The sequence below is a fragment of the Vanacampus margaritifer genome, chromosome 6 (genome assembly GCF_051991255.1).
Source record: "Vanacampus margaritifer isolate UIUO_Vmar chromosome 6, RoL_Vmar_1.0, whole genome shotgun sequence".
In the NCBI taxonomy this organism is placed as follows: Eukaryota; Metazoa; Chordata; class Actinopteri; order Syngnathiformes; family Syngnathidae; genus Vanacampus; species Vanacampus margaritifer.
Window position 1 is genome coordinate 10,660,176 of NC_135437.1, and position 25,856 is coordinate 10,686,031.

Consider the following 25,856-nt stretch of genomic DNA (forward strand, 5'->3'; position numbering starts at 1 on the left):
TTTTTTTTAATTGTAATTAATCACATGACAAATTTGATATCTGTTCTAAATGTACAATTAAAAAAAATCTAGGTTTTCATACTCTTGTTAACAAAAGTGGATTTTTTTTTAAATTAATAGAAATAGTTCAAATGAATTTTTGACGTCTATAGCCGTCAATGGCAGTGAATGAGTTAATGATGTTTGTGTGCGTTTGTATTACCCCCAGATGACCAATGCGGGAATGCCTGAACTGAAGGACAGTCATGACCTGCTGTACGTCCAGAGAAACCTCCGACCTCACGACACTGACCTGGAAGCCACGTCCTACTTTACAAAGTAACTGAACACATGCACACAACAAACTGCCAACAGCAAATAAATGTAGATAATCGTGTGTGTTCTTTTCCTTCCCTGGCAACACATGCCATCGTTTTTGTGAATGAGTACCGTGAAGGATGAGTGGCGCTATATGGCTTGCAGCCCAGTTAAACTTGATTTAAATTAATTAGATGAAATATAATTTAATGTAACCATCCATCCATTTTATACTACTTATCCCATTCATTGTCGTGGGTGTGCTGGAGCTTTTCCTAGCTGATTTTTGGCAAGAGGCTGTGAATACCATGGCCTGCTTGTCGGGCAATCACAGCAAGGGTGAATGACGATACACTATAGAACCCGGATGAGCAACTTGAATGGTGGAGTCGGCCACCATTTTTCATCAGTGCAACTGGGGGGCACATACGACCACACACTTACTAACCAGATATGTGCCAAAAATGCTTTAAAAAAAAAAATGGACAAAATACATGCTAAATATGTGGTCTTAATGTATGTATTTAATTTCTCATAATGCATTTCTCAATGCATGTATAAAAAATACTATTCAGCAACAAAGGGTTTGTTGCAAACATCAAAATAACCACATACTGTATTTTTTCCCCAGTTCAAAGGGCTCTCGCTTTAAAATGACCATGCTCAACAGAAAACCAACATTATATGCAAGATCTCAATTTGTGCATTTTTTTCACAAAAATGTACTCAACATTGTGATATTTTTTTAGGTTATGTTTGTCCTGCAAGTCATACCAAAACCTGTAAACAATTTTTTTATTAGGCCTGCTCATATAGGGGAGTGAGTATAAGACCCCGTGTAAGAACAACTAAGGCATGTCTGTCATCTAGTGCAGGGGTGGCCAAGTTCGGTCCTCGAGAGCCACAATCCAGCCTGTTTTCCATGTTTCTCTCCCCTAACACACCTGGTTCATGATCAGGATCGTTATTAGGCTTCTGCAAAGCTTGCTGATTAGCTGATCATTAGATTCAGCTGCGCTGCAGGAGGGAAACATGGAAAACAGGCTGGATTGTGTCTCTCGAGGACCGAACTTGGCCACCCCTGATCTAGTGGTTAATGGTGATACTACAATTTAATAATAATAATAATGTAGCCGCGAAATTTCTATGAAAACCAGAGGTTTGACTCCAACACCCACCCACACCACCCCAAAAAAACAAATAAACAACAACAAAATTGAAAAATATATTGAGAAAACAGGTGTAGTAGGAAACATTTATAATATAATTTATTTTATTTTTTTGTGGAAAATTATAGTTTAATTCAGATTTTAATTGGCTGAAATAAATGTCAAACAAAAATACAATAACGCAATCTTTGACTACAGAATAATTGCTCATAAGGAAATATGTATTTTCCCAGTTAATCATGACTCTATTTTATGAGGGTTACAATTACATGTCCAGACCCTGGAACCCTTACCAAGTTTACAGAGACTCTTGTTTTACAATTTTTTATTTGTTACTGAACTGGATTCCTCCTTGCATATTATTCTCTGGAATTGTCAAATTGATCTTAAATCAGCATGTTCCATTGTGTCTGTTGTTTAGGAAGATCAAGGAGAGCATGGGTTCTGTTGCGGCCAAATTAAACTTCCTGACACACAGCATGGCCCAAGGGAAGAAGTCAGCAGCGGCCATCCGTGATGGCGTTCCTGCTCCGAGCACCAACATTCAAAGTGCTCTCATCCAGGGTTTTGCCATGAAGGACAAAGTCGCGGTGAGACCGAGTTTTATGGAACGCTTCGACTGTTGTCCCTCCATTCCGTGTCAATCTAGAGATTTTTTTCACATTCTTGTATTATTCCTTTTGAATTGTCAGATTTATGACCTGAGAGTGACCATTGATGACGGCTTCTGGTATAACCAAATGACATTTGAGAACTTTGAGCTGATTCACAAGCAGCTGCAGAAACACTTCATTGAGTCTGCTCTGCCTCAGTGAGTCCGCTGACAAGACAAGCGTCCATCACACCCCCTCTGTGTCCTAACACGCTATGTTTTCATTTTCAAGGTTCCCGTCCTGGTATATGATGTCATTCACCCCCAACAGGAAGATGTCCCTGCTGAATAAATACCTCAAACAGCTTTTCGAGGGACCTTGCAAGGGAGTATGTTTGCTTGATGCTGTCTTTTTGCTTGATGTCCTCCTAGTTTAAAATGATATTACTGTATGCTAATGCTGATATGCGGATCTGCTCTTGTCTGATTTCAGAATGAATTTGTGTGTAGCTTGTTCTTGGATGGGCCCAAAACGGTTAAAGAAAGTGTGGTAAAAGGTAAATATCCACTTATCAGATGCAAGATTAGGTACACAACGCAATTAACAAGGCTGGAGACAAGAGCTGTGTCTGGGAGGTGTTTTTGATATTTCTGCCACTTAGAGGGACAAAATCCAGAAATCCAACTTGGCCTATACTATCTTCATAATATCGATTGTGCTTGTGTACCTCATTATAAGATGAACTGGGTGTACCGAATTGTCAACTTGTGATTTCCCCATTACAGAAGCGTGTCCTCAAATCCAGCTGTGCATTTCTTACAAGGAGTCTAAACTCTCGGTCTTGGTAAAACACCTTAAGAACATTGTGAGCTTGCCACACGGGATGAATAACACTGCATGTTACATGTTCCGGCTCATGAATTTAAAAGCTCTTTTTTTTTTCACAGAAGATGCCCAACGGCTCCAACCCTGATGCTTACGTGGTCACATGTCTCAGACCGGACCCACAGCGGAAGTCCAAGAGAAAGACTAAAGTGGTGCGGAATAATGACAACCCCATGTTCAATGAACTGGTACGATATATTTTTTTTTATTTCTAATACATTATATTATGATGATCGTGTTTTACAAAAAGGACATGGTGTTGTGAACCGGTTTTAAACATAAATGGACAAACTACACTGACATTCAACATTGTCAAGTCCAAGATTTTTTTTTAAGTATAAATGCATCAGACAACAGCACAAGATGAATAAAAAAACAAAATAACTGTACATTAAATACAATAAATACACATTAAAATATTGTGGGATGGCAGAACAAAGCCTGACAACCTGTTGCAAAACCTTACCAAAATGACATAGAGCTGCTGGACTTGACATGTCCCAAAATGTTTATGTGGTTGACAGCTGGAGTACGATAACGTGCACCTGCTGTACGGGATGGTGCTGGAGGTGAGCGTGAAGAGCAAGAAAACGTTTGTGGCCGCCACCAACATCAAACTCGACGAGCTGCTGCTTGACAAGGAGACTTGGTTCACACTGGGCAACTTGGCGCTCTGACCTGAGTTGCTGCACTGCAGACCTGCAGCCGACAGGGGGCGCAACCACAATGTCTCTTGCCGTGATAAGACTGTGGATGATGTTACAATGGAGAAAAACCCTCATGGAAGGATGTTTCGTAACTGCAGTGACTGGAAGCGCTGAGTTGTTAAAAAAAAAAAAGCCAATCAAATGTTGAAATCATGAAGTACACTTTTTCTCCTCACGAGTAAATCTCTTTCCTCTTTCTCGCAATGCTGGAGAGGCAAAAATATTGAGATACATTTGTAGGAAAAAATTGCACGCAACAAGCACTAACTTTAAGATGCCCTTTGTTTAGACAATGCGATGGCCTGACTAAATGAAACTCCTCCCCTCACTTTACCAGTTGAAGATGCCACAAGATGAAATCAAAACAATAGTTCTATATTACACAGGGTGAATAACTGCAGGTGAACATAATGTATCGCTAGGCATGTAAGGTGCGTCAAAAATCACCAACTTGGTACATCTTTTGGTTTGAAGTTCAACCACTAGGGGAAATTTTTTTTTGTTTTATACCAGTGATTGACAACGTGGTGTGTGGGCTGCCCCTAGTGGTAAGCAAAGGAATCACTGACAGCAGTAGGATCACTTTAAAGGGAAGTCGACCCCCCAATTTTTTTTGACAATATGTTCTATGCAGCCACACTACTCTAAATATGGTAATCTGGTTAATATTGTGTTAGTGGAAAATGAGGTAAGCAGCTGTCGACTGAAGATGACATCAATGTTGCTCAGGTTTCAGGCAACAACCAATCACAACTCATCTTCACTAAACAGGTGAGCTGCGATTGGTCGTTGCTTGGGCCCTGAGGAACTGTGATGTCATCTTCAGTCGACAGCAAGTGGCAAACTGGCCACCCCAAGATGGATAAAAACGTCTGGATTTTGCTCCATAACTCATATTTCACAAATGTAATATTAATCAGAATATCATGTTTGGACTCATTATGGTCAAGAAATGCTTAAGGTTGACTTCCCCTTTAAAGCTCTATACATTTGTATTGAACAATTAAGAAGTTTTTATGTACAATTTTCACTATACATTTTAATTGAAAGTTATTTTTCTTACATTGAAGTGAAAACTACAGCCTACTTCACTAAGTTTTGTTTTTTTTAGGTGGTATTTTGTGTAATTTTTTTTAGAACCACTGGTTTAAACATCAACAGATTTAACGACCTTTACATTGTAACAGCTTAAATATATTGTTTCACAACGTCCAAAAACTTCGGCTCGGTCTCAAAAGGGCAGAGCAGACTGTTTAAATGCTTCATTTGTATACTGTACTGATATTCGTGCATTTTGTGCGATGCAATTCCGAATAAGTTATCAAGTTTGATGTTCTGCCACATCTACAATCCAGAAGTTGAGCCGCACTGTGTTTGTTTACAGACTTGGCATGTGGCTATATCATGAGACTGTATCTTGCCTAATGGAATGTCAAGTGACTTTTGTGCGTATGTGTGAACATTATGGGGGAGAGGGGGGTGGCACCTCTGACCACTCACTGGTCACACGGGTCCTCATGTTATCTTAATGGCATCCTCCTGCTGACAGGCTCGCTGGGCCCTCCTCTCACCATCTCGTTTATTGGATTTAGTGATGAAGCCAGACTAAAATAGACTTTTCTTTGCTGGATTTACTTCAATAATGTATACCTCTGTGGATGCTATTTATAAAATTCCCTGCTGGATTTCTCACGTGGGAGGGAAGGAGTGATGCTTGGGGGGAAAGTAAAAAAAAAAAAAAAGGGAAAAAAGAAGCATTTCTTTCATAGTCGAGGCAGTGGAGTGTTACTGACTAACCTGGCGTCATTCGTTCGGTTTCAGCCACAGACGCAAAAGCGTCTGATTTATTGTTTTGTGTGAGGAAACAACTTTGCTCGCATTAACTGAACTCACATCAAAAATTAATTTTGTCACAGGAAGCTACAATCCCACTCGAGGGATTCTTCCCTTCAGTTTATGCAAGCTGCAAACAGATTTTTGAAGGCTCGCTTGTTGGGAGTGTTCTGGTCTTTTCCCCCGTGCAGCACTGGCAGGAATATAGCACATCTATTTTCACACAATAAAACTGATATTTATAACGGAGGAAATGCAATTGCTTTGATTTACTTGCATCCTTTTGTTGTTGCTCTGCCACACTTGTCTCTGTTGGCGGCGTGTGAGTTTTTCTATATGCAAGTGTGCGTCGACTCGAGCTGTTTTAGGAATACCATACAAAAACGAAAAGAGAGGCTGGATCCAAGCTGCATCCTTCTCGGGATTGAAGAGGTACCCAGCGATAGCCTGGAGGTACAAAAATAGAATGTGGAGGGAAAACAATAGCTACAATGCAATAAATGAGAGTTTTGACAGACCTTTCTTCAGGCTTCTGAAGGGAAGTGTGTACTGGCCCACGAAGTCACTGGATAGGAAGCCGGTCTGGTCTCGAACACAAAAGCGGATGAGACACAGGTCGGGAATGCTGATGCGGAAGTTCATGTCGGAATTCCAGTAAGGATTCAAAGCTGCAAGAGTCATCCACTTCTTTACTCAGTTTTACTGGAAAGTGCCATTCTTTCAGAAATTATGTGTCAATGATGACATAGGATAATGATAAAAGCGTGTTCTATAAAAAACGGTGGCATATAATAAAAATATTATTTAAAAAAAAATCCAATCCACAGGCTCTATCCTGAAGAAGCAAGGACCACCGTACAAAATGGCCACCAAGTGAGGTACTACATATCCCAGCATGCCTCACACCTTAACAGGTGAGCATGCTTGAAGGGGAAGTCAACCCCCAATTTTTTTTTTTTACTACATGTTGAATGTGCCCCCACTAGTCTGAACACAATTTTCTGATTAATATAGCGTTTGTGTTAAGCAGCATAGCAGCATAGCGAAATGGCCACCTCAGGGGGCGGCCATTTCGCTACTTGTTGTTGACTGAAAATGACAGTTGCGAGAGGCTCAGAAAGGACCAATCACGGCTCCTGTGTTTTCTGAAACTGAACAGTGATTGGATGTTGTTATATTATATTATATTATATTATATTATATTATATTATAATTTTATTTTCAGCACAGATTAGCGTTTGATAATGTATTTAGTCAACGTTCTCAACGTAAGCCACATTTTGCTCATTGAATTTCAGTTGAATAAGCATTAGTGCTAAATATTGCAGTTGTTTTTGGCAATTCTTGCATGATGATTTGAAGTTTTAAATCATTCATGCCATTGACGGCGATAGACGTCAAAAAGTCATTTTTACTATTTATATTAGTAAAAAAAAAAAAATCCGCTTTTGCTAACAAGAGTATGAAAACCTAGAATTTGTTTATTGTAAATTCAGAACAGATATAAAATGTTTGATTAATCGTTAATTAACTAGTGAAGTCATGTGATTGATTACAATTTTAACAAATTTATCGCTTGACGCCCCTAATAAAAAAAATAAAAATTAATCACAAATTTTATGTGTTATAAATGTACAATAATTTTTTTTCTAGGTTTTCATGAAAATTTAAATGGAATGAAAACATTTTAAAATAATAGAAATAGTTCACATGAATTTTTTACGTTTATAGTCGTCAATGGCAGTGAATGAGTTAATTTTGTGAACCACCAACAATTCTGACTTCTCCAGCAGGACTGAAAATCATACCAAAAGTCAGAACACGCAGAGTGCACAAATGAGACAGAAAGCTCTCAGCTGAATCTTGCAGAGATTTCCCTCAGTCATGAAATGAACGTCAAGGCTGACAAAGTGATGATGAGTCATTCAAGATGTGACTTACCGAGAAAGACTTAACTAACCCCCACCCCTTCCACACACGCACGCACGCATGATGGTGCTGAAGTACTTACAGTTGTTTTTGACTGTGCTTGTGTTTTTTCTGTTGCAGTCTGATCCAATCCCGTGGATCTCAACTTTGACAAAAGGGTCCAGAGCTTTGCCACTTCTGGGAACAGGTAGGTTAGACCCACAGATCACCTGTTGGCAGCCACATGGAATGTACATGTAGTTCCAGCTTGGAATGAACTTTTGGCCATTAAAAAACATACCACTGCATCAAGTTACCAATTTCATGCTAAACACATGCGAGAAAGCACAAGAGGAGATATTTTTTCTGAGCACATGAATAATGTACACGTTTGTATCACTCAATGTTATTCATAATTCCCACAGCGTCGACTCGGCCGACACCACAAGGTTTCCCCTGAAATGATCAAATAATAAATGGTGACAATGTGAATAAAGGTGATGCTCTCTCCCGCCCCTACCACCTCCACTCCCCCAACCCATATCCTAGCACAGAATGCAGCACATTTATATTTCATCCATGCAGCTGAGAAGATTTGTTTTCCTCTGTGCGCAAGCTCCACTATGAAAAGTGGTCTCTGGTGAGCTTTTCTCTACACCAAAAGGATCGGTTAGGCTGTTTGTTTTTAAAGATTCGAAACGTAGTGAATGGAAATTAATTGGATCAAGGAAGCGATGACAATTAGACATCAAAAAAGCTGCCAGCAAGGTCAATTTACTCACATTACATTTACAACAGAAATAACATTTGTGATTTATCGTTTTGAAGTCATGCAGTTAATTATCATCAAAAATGTAAATCGCCTGACACGATTTTAAAAAGAAAAAGAAAAGATTATTCAAAATTAGGGACGTCAGGCTATTACATTTTTTAACCGTAATTAATCACATGACTTCACCAGTTAACTCACGATTAATCACAAACTTTATATCTGTTCTAAATGTACAATAAAAATAATTCTAGGTTTTCATGCTCTTGTTAACAAAAGTGGAAAAAATGTTAAACTAATAGAAATAGTTTTAAAAAAAATTGGACGTCTATAGCCGTCAATGGCAGTGAATGAGTTAAGTTTGCCAATGAATTGCTAATGAACACCTAAATCAGTCAGAGAAGACTTGAAAGTCATGCGGTTGAGATATTTGGCATTGACTTAGGCCTTATGCCGAATAATTTGGAAGGTCGTTCTCAATTTTTTTTGCAGTTGTTAGGTATTTTTGACCCGTCAGGTGAAAAAATTTAATTATGACAAATATGGCGCCCTCTGTTGGGCATGACTTCAACTGGCCTTCATTGCACTAGATAGTGGAATAAACCAAGTCCAGAAAAGCCAAGGAGGCACAAGTTGGGTGGTTCCAAGTAAGCAGGCTGGTAGTAGGAGAATATTACTTTCCTAGTCTAATACTCATTTTCCAAGTGTAATTATTTCAGCGTGTTATTTATGCCAGATCGCCCCTGGGTGCCACCACAATAAGGAGACACTGTGGCTGCAAGACGCCAGCATACCAACTAGCCAATCAGTAGCATGAAGCAGGAAAGTAGCATGTAGCAGGAAAGCATCTGGAAGGAAGAGTGTGAGATGCGCCTCACTCATTGAGCCAAATGACACAACACGCTGATATTATTCAGTATTATGTAATCAATCTATAGCGGATCAGTCGTGAGGGGAGTGTTGCCAAAAAGTACTAATACCTTGAGCAGCAGGTGTGTTGGTGGAACGCCACGTTGACTACAGCTTGGATCAAAGCTCCGTTCTCTTGACATGAGCACGGCAGGCTTCAGGACGTAGCCGCAGCCCCCGTTGTCTTGGAAACGGCCATCGTTAAGGTCCATGGGCAATCCCGAGGACTGGAAATTGAGAGCCACTGCAAAGTACAACAATAGGATCATGAAAAAGAACACACACACACACAAAAAAAAGTTGTATGTCTACAATTTTTTAAACGCTCCAGGGAGTCAGGTGATATGACGACTTGCGACAATACTGTATGTTGCATCAAGGAGGCATTCGAGAACACCAAATGTGCAACAAGTGAACCATGGTTGCAGATGAACGCCAGCAGACAACAGATGTGATCTTTTTGTGAAACTTTCTAGCACGTCCTAATCCGACTCGCCAGTGGTAAGCATCCGTCTGCATCACTTGAGAGAATGTTCTGCTGATTTAACGCTGATTGATCCATTCCAGCCCGTCTGCTGGCACTGCGCAGCAAAATATCACCATCAGCAGGTCTGCGGGCCCCAGCGGTCTGCGTGGCTTCATGTCGCGCTTCACTTTGTGGCAGATGAGGAAAACGCCAGGCGGCAGACGGAACACAAAACAAGTAACACCCGCATCAAGGCTCAGACTTTTTGCCTGCGTGCAATCAGCCACTGCCAGGATCCAAAAAGAGAGTAAAAAAAAAAAAGGAACAGAGGTGAATGGGTTTGAAAGGCTTCAGGTAAAACATTGATTAGGTGGCCAGACTGTGGACTGCAAGGAAATATTCTTTTCACTGCTAATTAATACAATCCCCTTTTGATGTTGGACAAAGTCGCTCGCCAAACACAATATTTCTGTCTTTTCCTCCACAAACGATAACAGCTCGTCTCTCGACGTACACCCGACATTTATGGACCATTTAATGTGGAATTCACCTTTCAGTTATTCTATGGAGTTAATTACGCGTTCACAAGTGCACACTGTCACTGTCTAATGGAAAGAAGTTTTTTTTTCTTATGCAAGACAAAAATTGTTCTTCAGATGAAAACTAAAATATGGTGGCAGTGAACTTAATTCAACAAGCAGCACTTCGGAGAGAAACGCATTCTGTATTGAAATGGGTCAACCCAAAAATATTATTTACAATAATATTGTGTTTGTGTGATATGAATTAAGCAGTAAAATCCATCTGTTTTTATCCATCTCGGGGCGGCCATTTTGCTACTTGCCGTCGGCTGAAAATGACATCAAGTTGCTCACGGCTCAAGTAGCGACCAATCACGGCTCAACTGTTTTCTTTGTTTGGTTATGTGATGTTCACAAGCTGAGCCGTGATTGGTCATTACATGAGCGCTGAACAACTGTGATGTCATTTTCAGCCGCCAACAAGTGGCAAAATGGCCGTGAAGAAAAACACTCCAAAACGAGCCAACTTAATTGCTTCAATTGGCAACACACAATTGAATAAAGTTAATCCAAAGTGAATATTTAAGTTTAATTAATAGTCAGTTCATTAAACTACTACATTCACTTTGAATTAACTTAATTCAATTGTGTGTTGCCAATTGAAGCATTTATTTAAGTTGTTTCAACAATTCCGTTTTTAGAGTGCAGATGGATTTTGCTATACTTAACTCATATCTCACAAACGCAATAATCATCAAAATGCTGTTTTAGACTATGTGGGCACATCAAACATATTTCTTTTCTTTTTTTGGGGGGAGGAGTGGGGGGTCACTTCCCCGTCAAAACATACAACTTTTCCGTTCATTAGCTTAATGCTTACGCATAGTGCAAAACACCTTAGTGGGGCTGACAAATAGTATCGGCAATACATACTTGAAGACAAACAGTTCAACATACATAGATAAAACAATATAACAAAACTCAGACATATATTCTTTATCCTCTGTGAAAAATGACTAATATTATAGAGGTTTGCTGAGTTACAGTAATTGTGAAAATCTTCTTTATTTGTGCCTTCATGACTGTATTGTACTGCCCTCCGGTGGCCATGTCACGCACACCAGGAGTTGCCATGAAATTATCATGGCACATAAATTGTTTAAATCTTTACAATATATTTAAGGAAGTTATTAATGTATGTTTCATAAAGTACAATATTATAGAGTGCTATTTTCCCAATATTTTTTAAATTTTTTTTTGTGAATTAAACTTTTATCTCAAGGCACCATTGCACATTATTTCCCTCAGACACCCACAACATGTGAGTTTTTGTGCTCGTGCATCCGGGTAGATGTCGCACAGTGCACACCCGCTGTCTCTTTGACCCACCGAGCTGCGAGCCGACGTTCCAGAACTCTTGAGGGTTGTAGTTGGAAGAGGACGTCCTGGAGCCCGCTGGATAAATCCTGCTCAGGAACCTCTGGTTGTGCATAACAAAGTCTTTACCTGAAGATAAAGCACACACTACATTCAAGAAGATGAAACAAAGTGTCAAGCATGCAAATATCTTGCAGGCATACATTCAAGTACAATACAACTTAGTAATTGACCAATACTGGCCTTATTTTAAGGTATCGAGTAATTGTGAAGGCCACACCAGCCACAGATACTTAAGACAAAAATAATAATAATCTGGCATCAACTAAGCCCTCCTCGGCCAGCTCTATGCACCAATTTTGAAATATTTTGACTTTTTCAACAAGAAGATCAAATGTAATGTTGTGGACAGGAAAGAACGGACGGCCTCTTGCTGTACAAGAACTGTTATCAAACAATACTCAATTAATTTCTTTGCCGTTTTGTATTTAAGGCATTCCACATTTCTGAAGTGTTGTTAGACTGCAAATTGACTAAACATCTCACAAAGTGGTTGCGGGAAGATTTACTTGGGAGACAACTTCACAATAGGCAGCAGCAATGGCGACACTTGAAATGACTAGATGATAAGAGCCTGTGTGGACTCCTTTCATTCCTGTGACAATGACAAGGCCAACGTTTGCCATTTTTCTCCCTAGTCATATAAATCGTGTTCAATATGGTCTTTGGAGAATTATGACCAAAGAGAAATGCTTCTCTTTGAGCTCAGCATGGCTGTAAATCATTCAAATGTGCCATTCTCACCGGCGTGACAGCTCACAGTGGAGCTTCCTTTGCTTTTTGAGTGTGACGATACCTGAGACTTTGACCAGCTTGCGGGCTTTTTTCTCCGCCATAGATGTGTTCTCACACGAGTTCTGACTGTCTTTGGAGTGGCCGAAGCTGACAAACTTGACTGACACGGTGTATATGACCAGGTCGGACAGAGCGTCCGCCACCACCACCTTCTTCTTCTATTCATTGCGTTGAGGTAGACGGAGACAAAAGAGTAGTCACGTCTTAGCAACAAGAGACATCATGCTAGTTTGTCTTAGTAGCGTCTCGGCTTTTTCAAATCAGCTACAACCTGCTCCAACGGCCCTGACTCACTTTCTTCTTTGAGCCTGTCTTTCTGGGGGACCAGAACTTTGATCTGCTCTGTTGATCCTCCTCTTCGTCCTCTTCCTCCTCCTCCTCTTCCTCCTCCTCACCCTCATCTGCACTGCCGTCTGCCTCTGTCCCTGTTGCTCCGTCTATCCTAGCACGAGGCTTTAGCTTTTTATTCTTGATCAGGATCTTATACTTTAGGTCCTGCGTGATCATTTACACACACACACACACATACACACAAATATATATATATATATATATATATATATATATATATATATATATATATATATATATATATATATATTAGGGGTGAAGCGACAGTAGAATTTGAATCAGGAAATTGGTTTTGATTGAAAAGATGTGAGAGCATTGATACACGGAATCAAAAAGTTAAAAATCGATATGAATCGGTTTGATGGTGCTGATTTGTTGTTCCTTGGAATTTAACTAATGCGAATAGTTACCACTTTGGAGAGCTTTTACATGTTGTTACCCATTAAGAAACATGACAAAAGCTACAAATACTCATCTTTTTTTGTAGGTATGGGCGAGTGGCGAAACTACTAATACCAGCCTTGTATTCGTGAACATTGCCAATACCAGTATTGATACCAGTATGTCGGACAGATGCCCATGCCCAAGATGCAATATCTCTATAAGTCAGGCTTCCCCAATGCTGGTCCTGGAGGGCCGGAGTCCTGCAGGTTTTAGATTTTTCCGTCCTCCAAGAGACCTTATTCTAAAGATGAGGAGCGTTATCAAACTTCTGCAGAGCTTGCTGATGAGCTGATTTTAAGAATCAGGTGTGTTAGTGGGTGAAAGCATCTAAAACCTGCAGGACTCTGGCCCTCAAGGACCAGGATTGGGGAAACCTGCTGTAAGTATGCATATAGAAATAGAAAAAGATAAAAGAAAAAAAAGAACATTGCCATTCATTTCATGCAATTTTAAGGAAAATGTTTTCCTTGGATATAAAAATGATTAAACCTGAACTAGTATCTACTTTCAAAATGAGAAATATGTCAAATTGACATTTGCATTATACGCTCTCAGATTGAGCCGTACCTTATCAAATCGAATTGCAATCCTACTCAATCAAACGGTTCCACTTTAAAATGTGACCCATGTATCAAGATTTGTATGGAATCATCTTTTATTGGAGAGATGCACACCCCTAATATATATGTACGTATGTATATACCCTACAGCCTATATATCCTATACATTATACATGATTTTATTGCATAACATTTCTTAGAAAATTGTGAGACAAGATTTTTCATTCAGTCTTCACATTTGTTGACTAAGAGTTCAAAAAGGCCATAAAAACTTCCGAAAGTTGGCTTCTTTCCTTTCGTAAATCTGCAGGTACTCTGGCCTCCACATCTGCAGTATTGATGATGGATCAGCTTGGTGCAAATATGTGAGGTCTGCTAACTTGCTCACTTAAAAGTTGCTTGTTTCGCCATCCAAACAATGAAATTGCCTATTATTGCACTTGTTTCCAAAGGGAACATTCAGCCTTGCATCACAAATTCAGTATGCAACGCTACGGGCCTTGCTTTTGCCTGTGCTCTTCCAGCAGGTAACATTATGCATATACCAATTCCCCTGGCACCTAATGTTTACTACAATTAATACAATAATTACAATTACCGTGGTGCCTTGAGATCCAAGTGATTCGACTTGTGAATTTTTCGAGATATGAGCTGTAGTGTGAATGTGCGACTGCGTGAAGAATGTATCCATTGTGAAGCGCTTTGAGTGTGCATTATTATTATTATTATTATCCATTTTTTCTTGTTTTGCTTTGCTTTGACTTGCGAGCACAGACTTGAGATACAAGCAGTTTATGGCGGCAGTAAACTCAACTCAATAATAACCTATTGTAGATTTAAAAGAACCACATAGTGTTGCCTTTCAGGCAGCTAGACTTACTGTTAACGCTAATTAGCATCTATTTTGCGGCGTTTCAACAAAAACAGTGCATCAACATTATGTACAGACTGACAATTTAACAGCAATATTTTCTTGATCCTCTGCATAGAACAACTAGTATTAGTGCCATACTAAAGGGCGAAGAGAGGAGTTGAGACGTCTTGATGAAGCATAATCAAGCCCACTTTGAGGCAGGACCCATCCGGCTGCAATGTGATTGACTGCTCCATGCAAGTATGGCAGCCTAGAATTCTAGTGGGATGCATAATAACGCTAAATCGGCTTTTCAAGGCACCACTGCAGTTCTCAGGGGCCCAAATGGGGCCTTTGGGTTTACTGGCAGAGGGTCCAAATACGTGCCCTAGTCTATGCCACTCCTCTAGCAACAGCAGGATATATTGCTTTCCTTTGAACTCACTAGTAGTTAATGAAGAGATCACAGCTTTTTTTTGTCACCCTTCATGCGGTAAAGAAGACATTTCTTGAAGAAGCCTTGAGAGCCGTGAGTCAAGCTCTCACTCAATGAAAATATTCTCTTGCAATACATTTTAAATGAGAAATGCATGGGGCTCCGAGAAGCATCCACGCTAAGAGAAAAGCCCTTCATCCAACTCATCGGATTGCAGCAGGCTGAAGTGCACATTATTTGTCTGCTATTCAGTAATGGCTGACGCAATGTTTTGACTGGAGGAGTCGGAAAAATAAATTATTAAATATTGTTTAAATGGGAAACTTTTATAATAAAACACGTTTGGCATGCATACAACTGTCCAAACTGTCTTCAGTGGCGTTTTAAGTGGTTTATATCAATGCCCCAATTACACAATTAAGACATTTGCCGGTATGTCTTGTATCCACATAGTCTTACATTTGGGCTTGGGAGGTCTTCCGTGGTAGGGTGATCCAAGCGCCCATCAAGCAGCTTGTCCCCCAGTATGGAGGTGAGGTAGATGGCCATGACTTCCTGTTGCTCCTTGGAACAATGGTTCTCCAGAGACAAGATTACCGGGTAAACAGACACCTGCCAGAAAACGATCGGCACATGGAATTTGATTGGTAAAATGGCAATTCACAAGTAACCCATCCATTAGCGATACTTTAAATGAAGCTAATGTGGCTTAGTCGGGGGAGGCGATGGTGAAACAATAGGAACGCACCACTCTACTTAAATTTACTGAGTGTTACCTCAAAGGCATACTGTTCCACAGTAGCAATGACGTCCTTGAAGAGAATCTTTGTGGTCAGGGTGTACCCATGGTAAACGATGGGCTCCATACCTGGCCCATCCCAGCAATCTATCTCCAGACAGCGGCAGCCTTTCCTCAGAGCACTGTGAATATAAACATTCATTTACAGTACCTGGACAAGCTACCATTCACGCCTCATATGCACAATTATTTTTCGTAGAATGGCGCCCGTGTGCTCAGGGTCAAACGGGAGTAATTTTATTTTGGTGCAGGCACAAGTTTAGTCCACACTGTAAAAAAAAATTAAATACTGTGAAATAACAGAAAATTACTTTCTACTAAAAACATTTTTTTTTTCATAATTAAAGTGCAGTTTTTAACTGTAATTTTAACAAGATTGTATGTAATATAACAGTATATGACAAAAAGATAATGTGATTAAGCAAAACATGGCCAATAACTGTTAAAAAACTAGATATTGGGTTTAAAATTGCAACAGTTTAGTGTTAGAGTAATTCATTTATATAGCAGTTTTCCACCTTACGAGGCTCTCAAACTGCTTTACATTTTGACAAGTTATTCACCTTCTGATGAGACAGCATTTGAAGTTTAGTATTTTGCTCAAGGATACTTCAAGATGTTCACCAAAGGGATCAAACCCACAACCTCAGGGATATCAGACGACCAGATATCCAATCTACCACTGATCCACACTGTCACTGTTGTTTGTAATTTTGGATCTCATTAAATGTATATTTGGTAGATAGTAGGCAGCATCCGTAAGTCCAATTGTTTGCTTTGCATATTATTCACCCTCTCACGCTTTGCCTTTACCTATATCTCATTAGAGGTCCTTTCAAAATAAATGTTAATACAATGAATACTACCATCTTGGACATTACAGAAGTTGTAGTTGTTTTCACTTAAAACAAAATGTCATTTCACAAAGAAATTATGGTAACATTTTCGAATTTTTACTGTTAATTTCTCAGTAAATATAAATGTTCTTTAAAAAAAAAAAGAAATTGGGGGGTGGGTTTAAGTTGAATTTGTGAAATTATAATACATTTGTGAACGGATTTTAACAATCAATCCATCCATCCATCTTCTGCCGCTTATCCGAGGTTGGGTCGCAGGGGAAGCAGAGGGAGGGAGGCCCAGACTTCCCTCTCCTCAGCCACTTCAACAAGCTCCACCGGCGGGATCCCATGGCGCTCCAAGGCCAGCCGAGAGACCTAGTCTCTCCAGCGTGTCCTGGGTCGTCCCCGGGGCCTCCCGCTGGTGGAACATGCCCGGAGCACCTCTCCAGAGAAGCGTCTAGGAGGCATCCGAGCCAGATGCCCGAGCCACCTCAACTGGTTCCTCTCAACGTGGAGGAGCAGTGGCTCGACCCTGAATCCCTCCGGGATGACCAAACTTCTCACCCTCATCTCTAAGGGAGAGCCCGGACACCCTGTGGAGGAAACTCATTTCAGCCGCTTGTATCCGGGATCTTGTTCTTTTGGTCACGACCCACAACTCGTGACCATAGGTGAGGGTAGGAACGTAGATCAACCGGTAAATTGAGAGCTTCGCCTTACGGCTCAGCTCCTTCTTCACCACAATGGACCGATACAGAGTCCGCTTTTTTAACAATCAATATATATATATCTAATGGAGATTTTTTTTGTAAAAGAACAGAAATATTGTGTGTTTTTACATTTACAGTGATTTCATATTATTTTACATTTGATATGTAAAATATGAGGCTTCTTTTTGTAAATTAAATATTTTTAAAATACAGGAAGATAAAAGTAAAATAAAAAGTAAAATTCTGTTATATTGCAGGTTTTTCTTTTTACAGCGTAGTGTGTTTTGGGCCATGTTGCGCCTCTCGGGCGTTCTGGCGCACGAAGCTTCCGCACCCCAACGTAGCTGATATTTTGCTCACAGAAAGTAGACTGCGCTTGGCATAAAAACGGGCGCTAGACTGCACTTGCATGTCACTCGGCCTTCCGTGGACTCCGGTGCATTTCGCAAATTGGGAAGAAACTGTAGACTAGATTTTAGACTTGGTAAAACCACATCTAACTCGTGGCGCAGGTGGTATGATGCAATTTTGGTGGATTAGATGGAGATGCAGGCAGACAGACTAACTCCACCCATGCGCGCAGTTAGACTGCGCTTTGCGCTAGACATTTTTACAGTTATGTAGGACCAGCTTTAACATATTATATCTGGCGCTGTGCATTTTGTTCAAAAGCCCAAGACACCTATCAGAGTACAATCTGTGCTTTCAGTTTGTGCTTCATTGAAAAAAAACAAAAAAAAAAACAGGATAGGGTAGTGGCAGAAAGTGGCCACAAAGAAGATTAGCAGTGCATCAGCCCAGAATAATGAAACGGCAGGACTTTTATTGTGAGTAAAGAAAGGAAAGGCACACGTGGTTTGATTTGATAAAATGGGTTCACCTTCACAGGGGGCTTGTTAGCTCGTTAGCGTCAAGTATATTATTCACTTTTTTTTACCTGTTGACCTGACTGATTCCATCCATTTTTAGCGCATAGTTGTTTTTTTTAGCAAATCACATTCTGTTCCTAGCTCTTTCCCAGATGGATTTGTGGAGCCCTTTGATATGTCTTAGTAGCAGATTTAAAGTAGGCAAGTTGTAGATGCCGCAGACTTACCAAACATAGGCATCCAGGTGGCTTTTGCCTATTAGTTGGTCTCCTGTCAGATAGGTGTTGTGCGACGAAGATACGAAGTAGCTGCTGAGTGGCTGGTTCATGTTTTGGTAAACAAACTTGTGGGTCTGATCGAAGATACAGCAGTCTTTGGACTCCATGTAGCGGAGGAAGCCTTCAAATGTCATGCACTGACTTTCCATGGCTGCAAGAGCATGAGCAAGCAAGGTCGCCATTAATCCACACTGCCAAAAATCAGCTATCTAACCTAGACTTAAACTCTTATATCAAGCCATAGAGTCTTAATGATCTTGTTTTGAGAATAATATACTATGCAATTGTTGTTTTAACATTATTTGTCTTTTATTTCTTACTTAAGTGTATAAATCATAAAATTAGTTCATTTTTATGCGCAATAAGCTAAAATGCTGTAAGAGTCTTTGTTTGATGCCATAGTTTTATGTTTTCAGAGAATTTTTAGCTGTAAAGACCTCTTTGTAACAAATGATACACTGGTGATATTGCAGCCGTACTGCCAATCACATGGCCCATATAGACATCATTATGTAATTCACACTCATACTCACACTGCCACTGAGTGGAAAGAGAACCCATGCTGCCCACACAGAAGTCATGCTGTTAACTAATTCACTGCCATTGACGGCTATAGACGTCATAAATTAATTTGAACTATTTCTATTAGTTAAATTTTTTTCCATTTTTGTTAACAAGAGTATGATTTTTTTTGTACATTTAGAACAGATATAGAATTTGTGATTAATCGTGAGTTAACTAGTGAACTCACAATTATAATTACAATTAAAATTAAAAATTAATTATTAAAAAAATTATAAATTATATTAAATTACAAAAATTACAATTAAACATTTTAATCACCTGACACCACTAATTTTTAATAATTTTTTCATTAAAAAAAATAAAAATAAAATTGGAATTATTATTTTTCCAATTTTTTATCTTTTTTTTTTAAAGAAAAGATTATTAAAAATTAGGGGCGTCAGGCGATTACCATTTTTAATCGTAATTAATCGCATGGCTTCACTAGTTAACTCACGATTAATCACAAATTTTACATCTGTTCTAATACAATACAAAATTCTAGGTTTTCATACTCTTGTTAACAAAAGTGGGAAAAAATTTAATAGAAATGAGTTAAAATTAATTTTTGACGTCTATAGCCTTCAATGGCAGTGAATGAGTTAACAACATTGGTCCCAATCAGGGTTGCTTTTTCCAAAATAACTTTACAATAATTGTAACCACATTCCCACTTTGCTGCTCGCATTAGACAGTTATGGCTCTGTTCGTGACGGCATAAATCTGCAAAGAGGCACGTTAGCCTGAGTGTGGGTTAGTTCTCACAAGCCGGTTTGACCTCAGAATTTCCACTATATTTAACAAATGCATTTACTGGATACAATTGTGCAAGTATACCGAATATTGTGATGATTCCGTGATGCTGTGGGTTACAATAAATCCTATCAAAGCATCCCATGGCGATATTTCTGCCACAGAGGGCAGCTTTCGCCCCCGCCAGTTGCCCGCCACGTCCCACGGCTCTCTTCACTCACCTGCCTCCTCGATTTCATATCTCTCGATCAAACTCTCGGCCGTACCCTCGTCGGCGGAGAGCTCCAGCTGCTCCTTGTGGAGGAACCTAAGCAGGGAGCAGGCAGGTAGCGTGGTCTGGCCTGAGGCGTAATTATGGAAGAGGTTCTGGATCTCTCCTCTCTTGGTGGACGGGGGCTTGCTTTTTCTCATTTTGATCTGCAAACAACCATTTGCACTCTTCCAATCCCCATCTGAGCTTCTTCTACTTTTACTATATATCGTCATATAAACTCATAAAAGTCATTTTTTTTGTTTTTGTCAGTGACTTTCCCCTGTGCTTGTCATTCCTATCAGTCATTGAGACGTGTTTGCTATCCTATCTTTGTGCATCTCACACTCCGCTCCCTCTTTCCTCCTGTGTTCTACAGTTGTGACACAGGCTCAAACTTCAACTGTTAATGGAGACCCAGCAGCGGACGGTCCACTCTGTTCCCTGTGCAGTGCACACAAAAGAATAGAATCTGATATCATCTTTTCATCACCACACAGAACATCTGTGCCTGCAGTGCACATGAAAACGGGCTCTGCTGTTCAAATGAAATCATGCAGTTGTCATTTTACACACTGTGCAAGGCATGTGAAATGCTGCCGAATTAATCGCATGGGAGTACTCAAGAGGTTGGACATGCGTTTTCATGTTACCACCCCGGTTTTTTGTTTTTGATTTTTAAGGCAGGAAAACGTTCTCCAAAACAAATTTGCAGTATGCTATATAAGGGACGTACTGTTTTAAAGAAAAATGAAGGCTTGAATGATAATTGCCTGCCTCAAGTGTTTCATACCTGCAGCAGTCCCTCGGCTTGAATGAACAAGCACAGGCGTTATTGACATCTTCAGACACAGTGAAAACTAAAGATGGATGAAAACAATCATGTCTCATTAGTTCCACTTGTCACTACATTACACAAGGTATAGTACAGCATACCCTTTCCTTTACTGACATACCTCTTTCAAATTGCCGAGAGTGCTGATTTAAATATTTGCTCAGCTCTCCTCAGTTTCCATTTCGATTGCCTTTTCTGGGGTTTTTTTTAACTAAAAAAAAAAAACCTACATGGCGCTTTATACTATGTGACATCACCTTACAACCTTTCAAGTTTCCTCATGTTGACATCATCATAAAGTTGTTGACATCATGTCAAAGATTTCTCCACCAGTTCCCGTGAAAATGCACGACAGGATGCCTCAATTCAAATGATTTAATATTTATTTTTGACGCTTCTGTCATTAACATGTTCGCACATGTGTTGCAAAGGATACAACCAGGCACACAAACATCACTGCAAGTTACAGCAAGTGCACACTGGACCGTTGAAACCATATGCATTACTGTGGGAATCACTTGCTGCATGGGAAATAATAATGAAGAGCATTTTCTATTCTATTCTATTGAGAACACTCCTTTAATGCAATGTTTAGTTTTGGTTGTTAAACGGAAAAAAAGGCATCTTCTGAATGTAAGTTGAACAACTTTGGTTTTTGTAATACTTAAGGTGAAAAGCTTTTGTTTGTTGTCTAAGATTTATCAACATAAGGAGAAAATCGTATCCATTTGTCTATGCTTGGATGCAGTACATATAAAACATTTTGACTGTGCTTGTTCAGCTTGGCCACTTTGACAAAGGATTGTTGCTACACATTTTTAAGTCTGCAAACTTTTTGTGCCAGCGAATCGTTACCACCCATCTTGGGCAACATGTTGAGCTCAACTCAAGCTATTCCAAAGATATTAAGGTATTCACATCAGCACTATTAACTCATTCAATTCACGTCACATTGACGGCTATAAACATCCAAAATTCATTTGAACTATTTCTATTAGTTAATTTTTTTCCCACTTTTGTTAACAAGAGTATGAAAACCTAGATTTTTTTTATTGTACATTTAGAACAGATATGAAATTTGTGATTAATCGCGAGTTAACTAGTGAAGTCATGCAATTAATTACGATTAAAAACTTGAATCGCCCGACGCCCCAAATTTTGTATATTTTCTTTTTTTTATTCCTTCACTGCCGTTGCGGCTATAAACATCAAAAATTAATTTTAACAGTTTCTATTGATTTAACATTTTTTTCCATTTTTGTTATCAAGAATATGAAAACCTAGATTTTTTTTATTGTACATATAGAACAGATACAATTTTTGATTAATCGTGAGTTAACTAGTAAAGTCATGTGATTAATTACAATTAAAAAAAATTATCGCCTCTTGCCCCTAATTTTTTTGAATTTATGGCAGTGAATGAGTTAAGCTTGTTTGCCTCTGTATCTCTGGAGAAGGCTGCTTGGAAGATTTGATGTATCCATCTTTTCTCAATCGTTGTTTTTCTGTCAAAAACAGATGTACAAAGGACATTTTTTCAGTCAATATAGTACATTTGAGAGTTCACCATTCAATGCAGCTTCTGAGACTGGTTGATCGTTCCTGCTCATTTGAAGTCAGAATCATTGGTTGTTTGGATTTAGTGTAGCTTTGGTTGCTTTCTACTTCTGACTTTGACATAATCCTTATGGAGGTTAGTATCATTTGTCAATGTTATAAATGACAACTTTTCTTGCTTTTCTTCCTGTGTCATCGTCTTTCTGCTTTATTTCTGATAGCAGCGTTGCCTTTCTGAGCAGACGTTCTGCTCAAGGTAGTGCTTGCATTTCGATGGTGACTTCATCTTGGGTGACACCTCTTGCGATTAGTGTCTCACTGCTGCAACCCCAACCACAAAATAGACCTCTACATATAATATTGTCATCAAATCATTTTCCTTATGGAATTTGCGATAAAGGACATCTGATGGAATTATGTTTACCTTTTGACTGGGTTGTACCTGAATAAACCCACATTGGGTTTTCATTTTCGTCTGATATTCATGATTTATATCAAAAGCTCCTCTGACATTTCATAGACATTTCCAACACAAAAACTGTCCATTAAAATGTCAATACAACTATCAAAGATCATCACTTGAAATATTCCCTTTATCTGCAGCCATGAGTATAGCAGTCTGTTCTTGCATGAAACCAGATGCAATAACAATTATACAGTCAATGTTCATAAAGGAGAGATTGCTTACCTCATTCTACTTAACAAATACAGCCAATTTAAAATGTAATCTCATTTCCTTAGCCTTGCGCTCCACTCCCAAAAAACTGCTGCAGTGCTATATTATATGAACATCACCTTTAAACTTTTGCAAGCCTTTGCCCTCACATCATCTAAAAGTGTTTGGAGCATAAAAGGATTTCCCGATGCATTGTAACCCCGAATGGAAACAATCCAAAATATTCTTACATTGCATAATACATAATAACTTTTATAAGTGACTCTCTTATTCTAAGGATTTCTGTTGTAGTATTCACAGCACATTGCAGTAATAATCAAACAATTGTAATGAATACATACAAGGTGCAAAATAATTGGATTTTATGGATTATATTGGTCTGACTTTCTCAACAGGCTCATGGGGAACACTGTTCCGTCGTTACCATAGCGACAAGCATTCCTCATCCGAAGCTGTTTAAAGGTTCATGTTCAATGTTGAACACGCGTATCTTCTACAAACTCACTCCGCTCGCTGGAAACCTCATTAGGTACACTGCACAAGTGAATTAGAGACAGACAAAATTAATGTCAAGTTTTGATTGACACTGTCAAGACAGGTATTACTATATATAATATTTGTAATGATCATGTAATTATAATTTTCGTGCCTGAGAACTTTTATAACTAATTACTATATATTATGAATCAAATTATTAGTACCTCTGATATGATCCTCATTATGCTTGTACAGCTAGACAAGTTCTATGTTGTACCTCATTACACATCCAGGTTAACCTGATGTTGTGACTGTGGAGTGTATACAGCTGATGAAGTTTTATATTATTGACCATCCATCTCATATTTTCAGCATGTTTGGTAGTTTAGCCCAGACACATTTGACTATATGAAGAAAAACATGTCGCTATTATGTTGCTAGGTAGCCATGAAGCTAAATTTACACTCGGATTATTCTTTTTTTTTTTACATTATGCAGGTTTTTTTTTTAGATCTGAAAATGATTTTGCTGAATCTCATTGTTACGTGCTGCCAGTTTGACAGCACATGGCCTTTTGTTTTTCAATGCACTGTGTGATTTGGATGAGATGAGTGCACATTCTGCATGAAGCCTACACTGAGTCTTATAGTGGGTGGCAGTTATAATAAAATATCCAAAGCAAACCCAACATTGTATACAGTTTTTTACTCATTGAATTGTCCTGCATTTGACAGCAATTTACGTTTATACGTTAATCTTTTCAGTTGAGATGTCTCACATTCAAATATCTCCCAAAGTCACCTGTCCTAATGAGGACAGCCAGATGGATAAAAGAGTATTTGGTAATATGAAAATATTTTTAAGATGATAATTATAATTTATTCAATGAGTTTATTTTGACAACAATTCAGAGGGTTTGTACCTTGCTGATGTCATATTTATGAATTAAATACAACGATATGCTCCACACACGTTATTTATTACACCACCGGCGCCCAAATTTAGACCTTCTTTCAGCTAGTCTAATGTATTCTTCTTTTGGACACCAAATTGCCAGATGCGTGCAGGGTTGTCCAATAGAATATGCCGCCACGCCTTTCTCAAACACGAAAATGACAGTGCGTCCATTTTTACGAAATAGTTGCTGCAGTAATGCTGACTTCGAGCAGCACTACTTTCACTGAAGTCCACATTTAATACATCAAGCCAGCGCTGATGAAAATCCAAACAAATCACAAGCGCTCATGTGTGCAAATGTCAGTGAAGCTTAAACAACAGATGATTGCTGACTGACTGTTGTTTGTTGATTCAGCATGCTGGGCAGAGAACTTCCTTCCGCGGTTGGCCTTGTCAAGCCGAATATTATTGGTATGGTGGGAAATCACTGGTGCACAACGCTGGTCACAGTGCTCGCTTTACAGCGGACGGTAATGGCTCAGCTCCAAGCCTGTCACAACCATTGGCCGTGCATGTTTGATGTGATAATTCCCAGCCAACGAACACGAAGCAGGGGTCTGGCCGCCGTCTCTGCATCACTGCACCGCCGTGTGTGCAGGTTATCCAACCCTGCTACCGTGTGCATTCGTGTACATCGCCCATGGCGCTGGATAAACAGCAGCAGTCCAGATGCGCTTTCGTGAAAGCGTCGGTATACGTACGTGGAGTTTACGTGCACTTCAATGCATCCGTACTTAAAGTTGAATAGTATGAGATGAAAGGATGGGCTCAGGCAGCGGTTCATTTTCCGTTTTCCAAAGTGGACATCAGGTCAGGCCATGTTTGTGAATTATAACGAGCTCATTTGTTACTCACACGACTCATTGGAGCTGTGACATGTTAGACGTGCAGCCAAATTACAGTGGCAAAGGATGATGTTGGATAATCAGCTCGGGTGAGGAGCTGTCGACGTGTTTACACAAACACAGCATGGTGTTGACGTGTGCTTTATGCGCTTTTGGCAACCACCATTGTGTTCTTCTGGAGCAGGGATGGGCAACTGGCGGCCCATGAGCCACACGCGGGACAAAACGAACAATACTTCAATCATTTTGAGTGCATTGATATTTGTGAACAAAACAAATTCCGAAAATGAGCTGTTGCACTCAATGTTGTTGGTTTGTTGTTCAGCAGTTTTATGCCAACTTTGAATGCTTTTTTTTTTTTTTAATGCAGCACAAAGTCCTTTGCTCTAGAAAAATAATCACAGTATGTGGTTCTTTTTTTGATTGTTCAAACCCTTTGCTGTTGAATAGTTAGGCGTTTTTGTAATACGTCTGGTTAGGAAGTGTGTGGTTTTATGACCCCCCCCCCCCCCCC

General features: G+C 39.4%; 2 protein-coding genes across 9 annotated transcripts in view; one reads left to right on the top strand and one right to left on the bottom strand.

Annotated features, from left to right (window-relative positions):
• Positions 1-3,826, top strand: part of pik3c2g (phosphatidylinositol-4-phosphate 3-kinase catalytic subunit type 2 gamma) — a 17,868-nt gene extending 14,042 nt beyond the window's left edge. For all 3 annotated transcript variants that reach the window (XM_077568170.1, XM_077568172.1, XM_077568171.1), the window contains 8 exons: positions 209-318; positions 1,888-2,056; positions 2,159-2,277; positions 2,351-2,447; positions 2,552-2,615; positions 2,845-2,924; positions 3,007-3,132; positions 3,469-3,826. In XM_077568170.1, the coding sequence (XP_077424296.1) occupies positions 209-318; positions 1,888-2,056; positions 2,159-2,277; positions 2,351-2,447; positions 2,552-2,615; positions 2,845-2,924; positions 3,007-3,132; positions 3,469-3,621 (918 nt within the window). In that variant the 3' untranslated portion in view covers positions 3,622-3,826. The remainder of the gene's footprint in view (positions 1-208; positions 319-1,887; positions 2,057-2,158; positions 2,278-2,350; positions 2,448-2,551; positions 2,616-2,844; positions 2,925-3,006; positions 3,133-3,468) is intronic.
• Positions 3,121-23,178, bottom strand: LOC144053582 (1-phosphatidylinositol 4,5-bisphosphate phosphodiesterase zeta-1-like). 6 transcript variants are annotated; one of them, XM_077568175.1, is made up of 13 exons: positions 23,076-23,169; positions 20,789-22,335; positions 19,967-20,439; positions 18,378-18,579; positions 15,710-15,854; positions 15,393-15,545; positions 12,584-12,784; positions 12,291-12,447; positions 11,447-11,563; positions 9,142-9,314; positions 7,496-7,622; positions 6,003-6,152; positions 3,121-5,931 (listed from the first exon to the last, which is right to left on the bottom strand). In XM_077568175.1, the coding sequence occupies exons 3-13, from the start codon at positions 20,229-20,231 to the stop codon at positions 5,849-5,851; spliced, it is 1,773 nt and encodes a 590-aa protein (XP_077424301.1). In that variant the 5' UTR covers positions 20,232-20,439; positions 20,789-22,335; positions 23,076-23,169; the 3' UTR covers positions 3,121-5,848. The 6 variants fall into 6 exon arrangements, 5 of the variants coding, with proteins under 5 accessions (XP_077424301.1, XP_077424302.1, XP_077424303.1 ...); XM_077568176.1 differs by lacking the exon at positions 23,076-23,169 and having other exon boundaries at positions 20,789-20,855; positions 20,952-21,005; XM_077568177.1 differs by lacking the exon at positions 20,789-22,335 and having other exon boundaries at positions 23,076-23,178.
• Between the last annotated feature and the right edge of the window lie 2,678 nt (positions 23,179-25,856).

Bases quoted from the DNA above. Each gene is read 5' to 3' on its own strand.
- LOC144053582 (XM_077568177.1), bottom strand. From the start codon at position 20,231: ATGACGATATATAGTAAAAGTAGAAGAAGCTCAGATGGGGATTGGAAG. The intron at 11,564-12,290 runs GTATCGTCACAC...CTTTATCTTCAG, and splicing joins CAAGCTGGTCAAAGTCTCAG to GTAAAGACTTTGTTATGCAC. The intron at 7,623-9,141 runs GTATTAGTACTT...GGCTGCCAACAG, and splicing joins CAACACACCTGCTGCTCAAG to GTGATCTGTGGGTCTAACCT.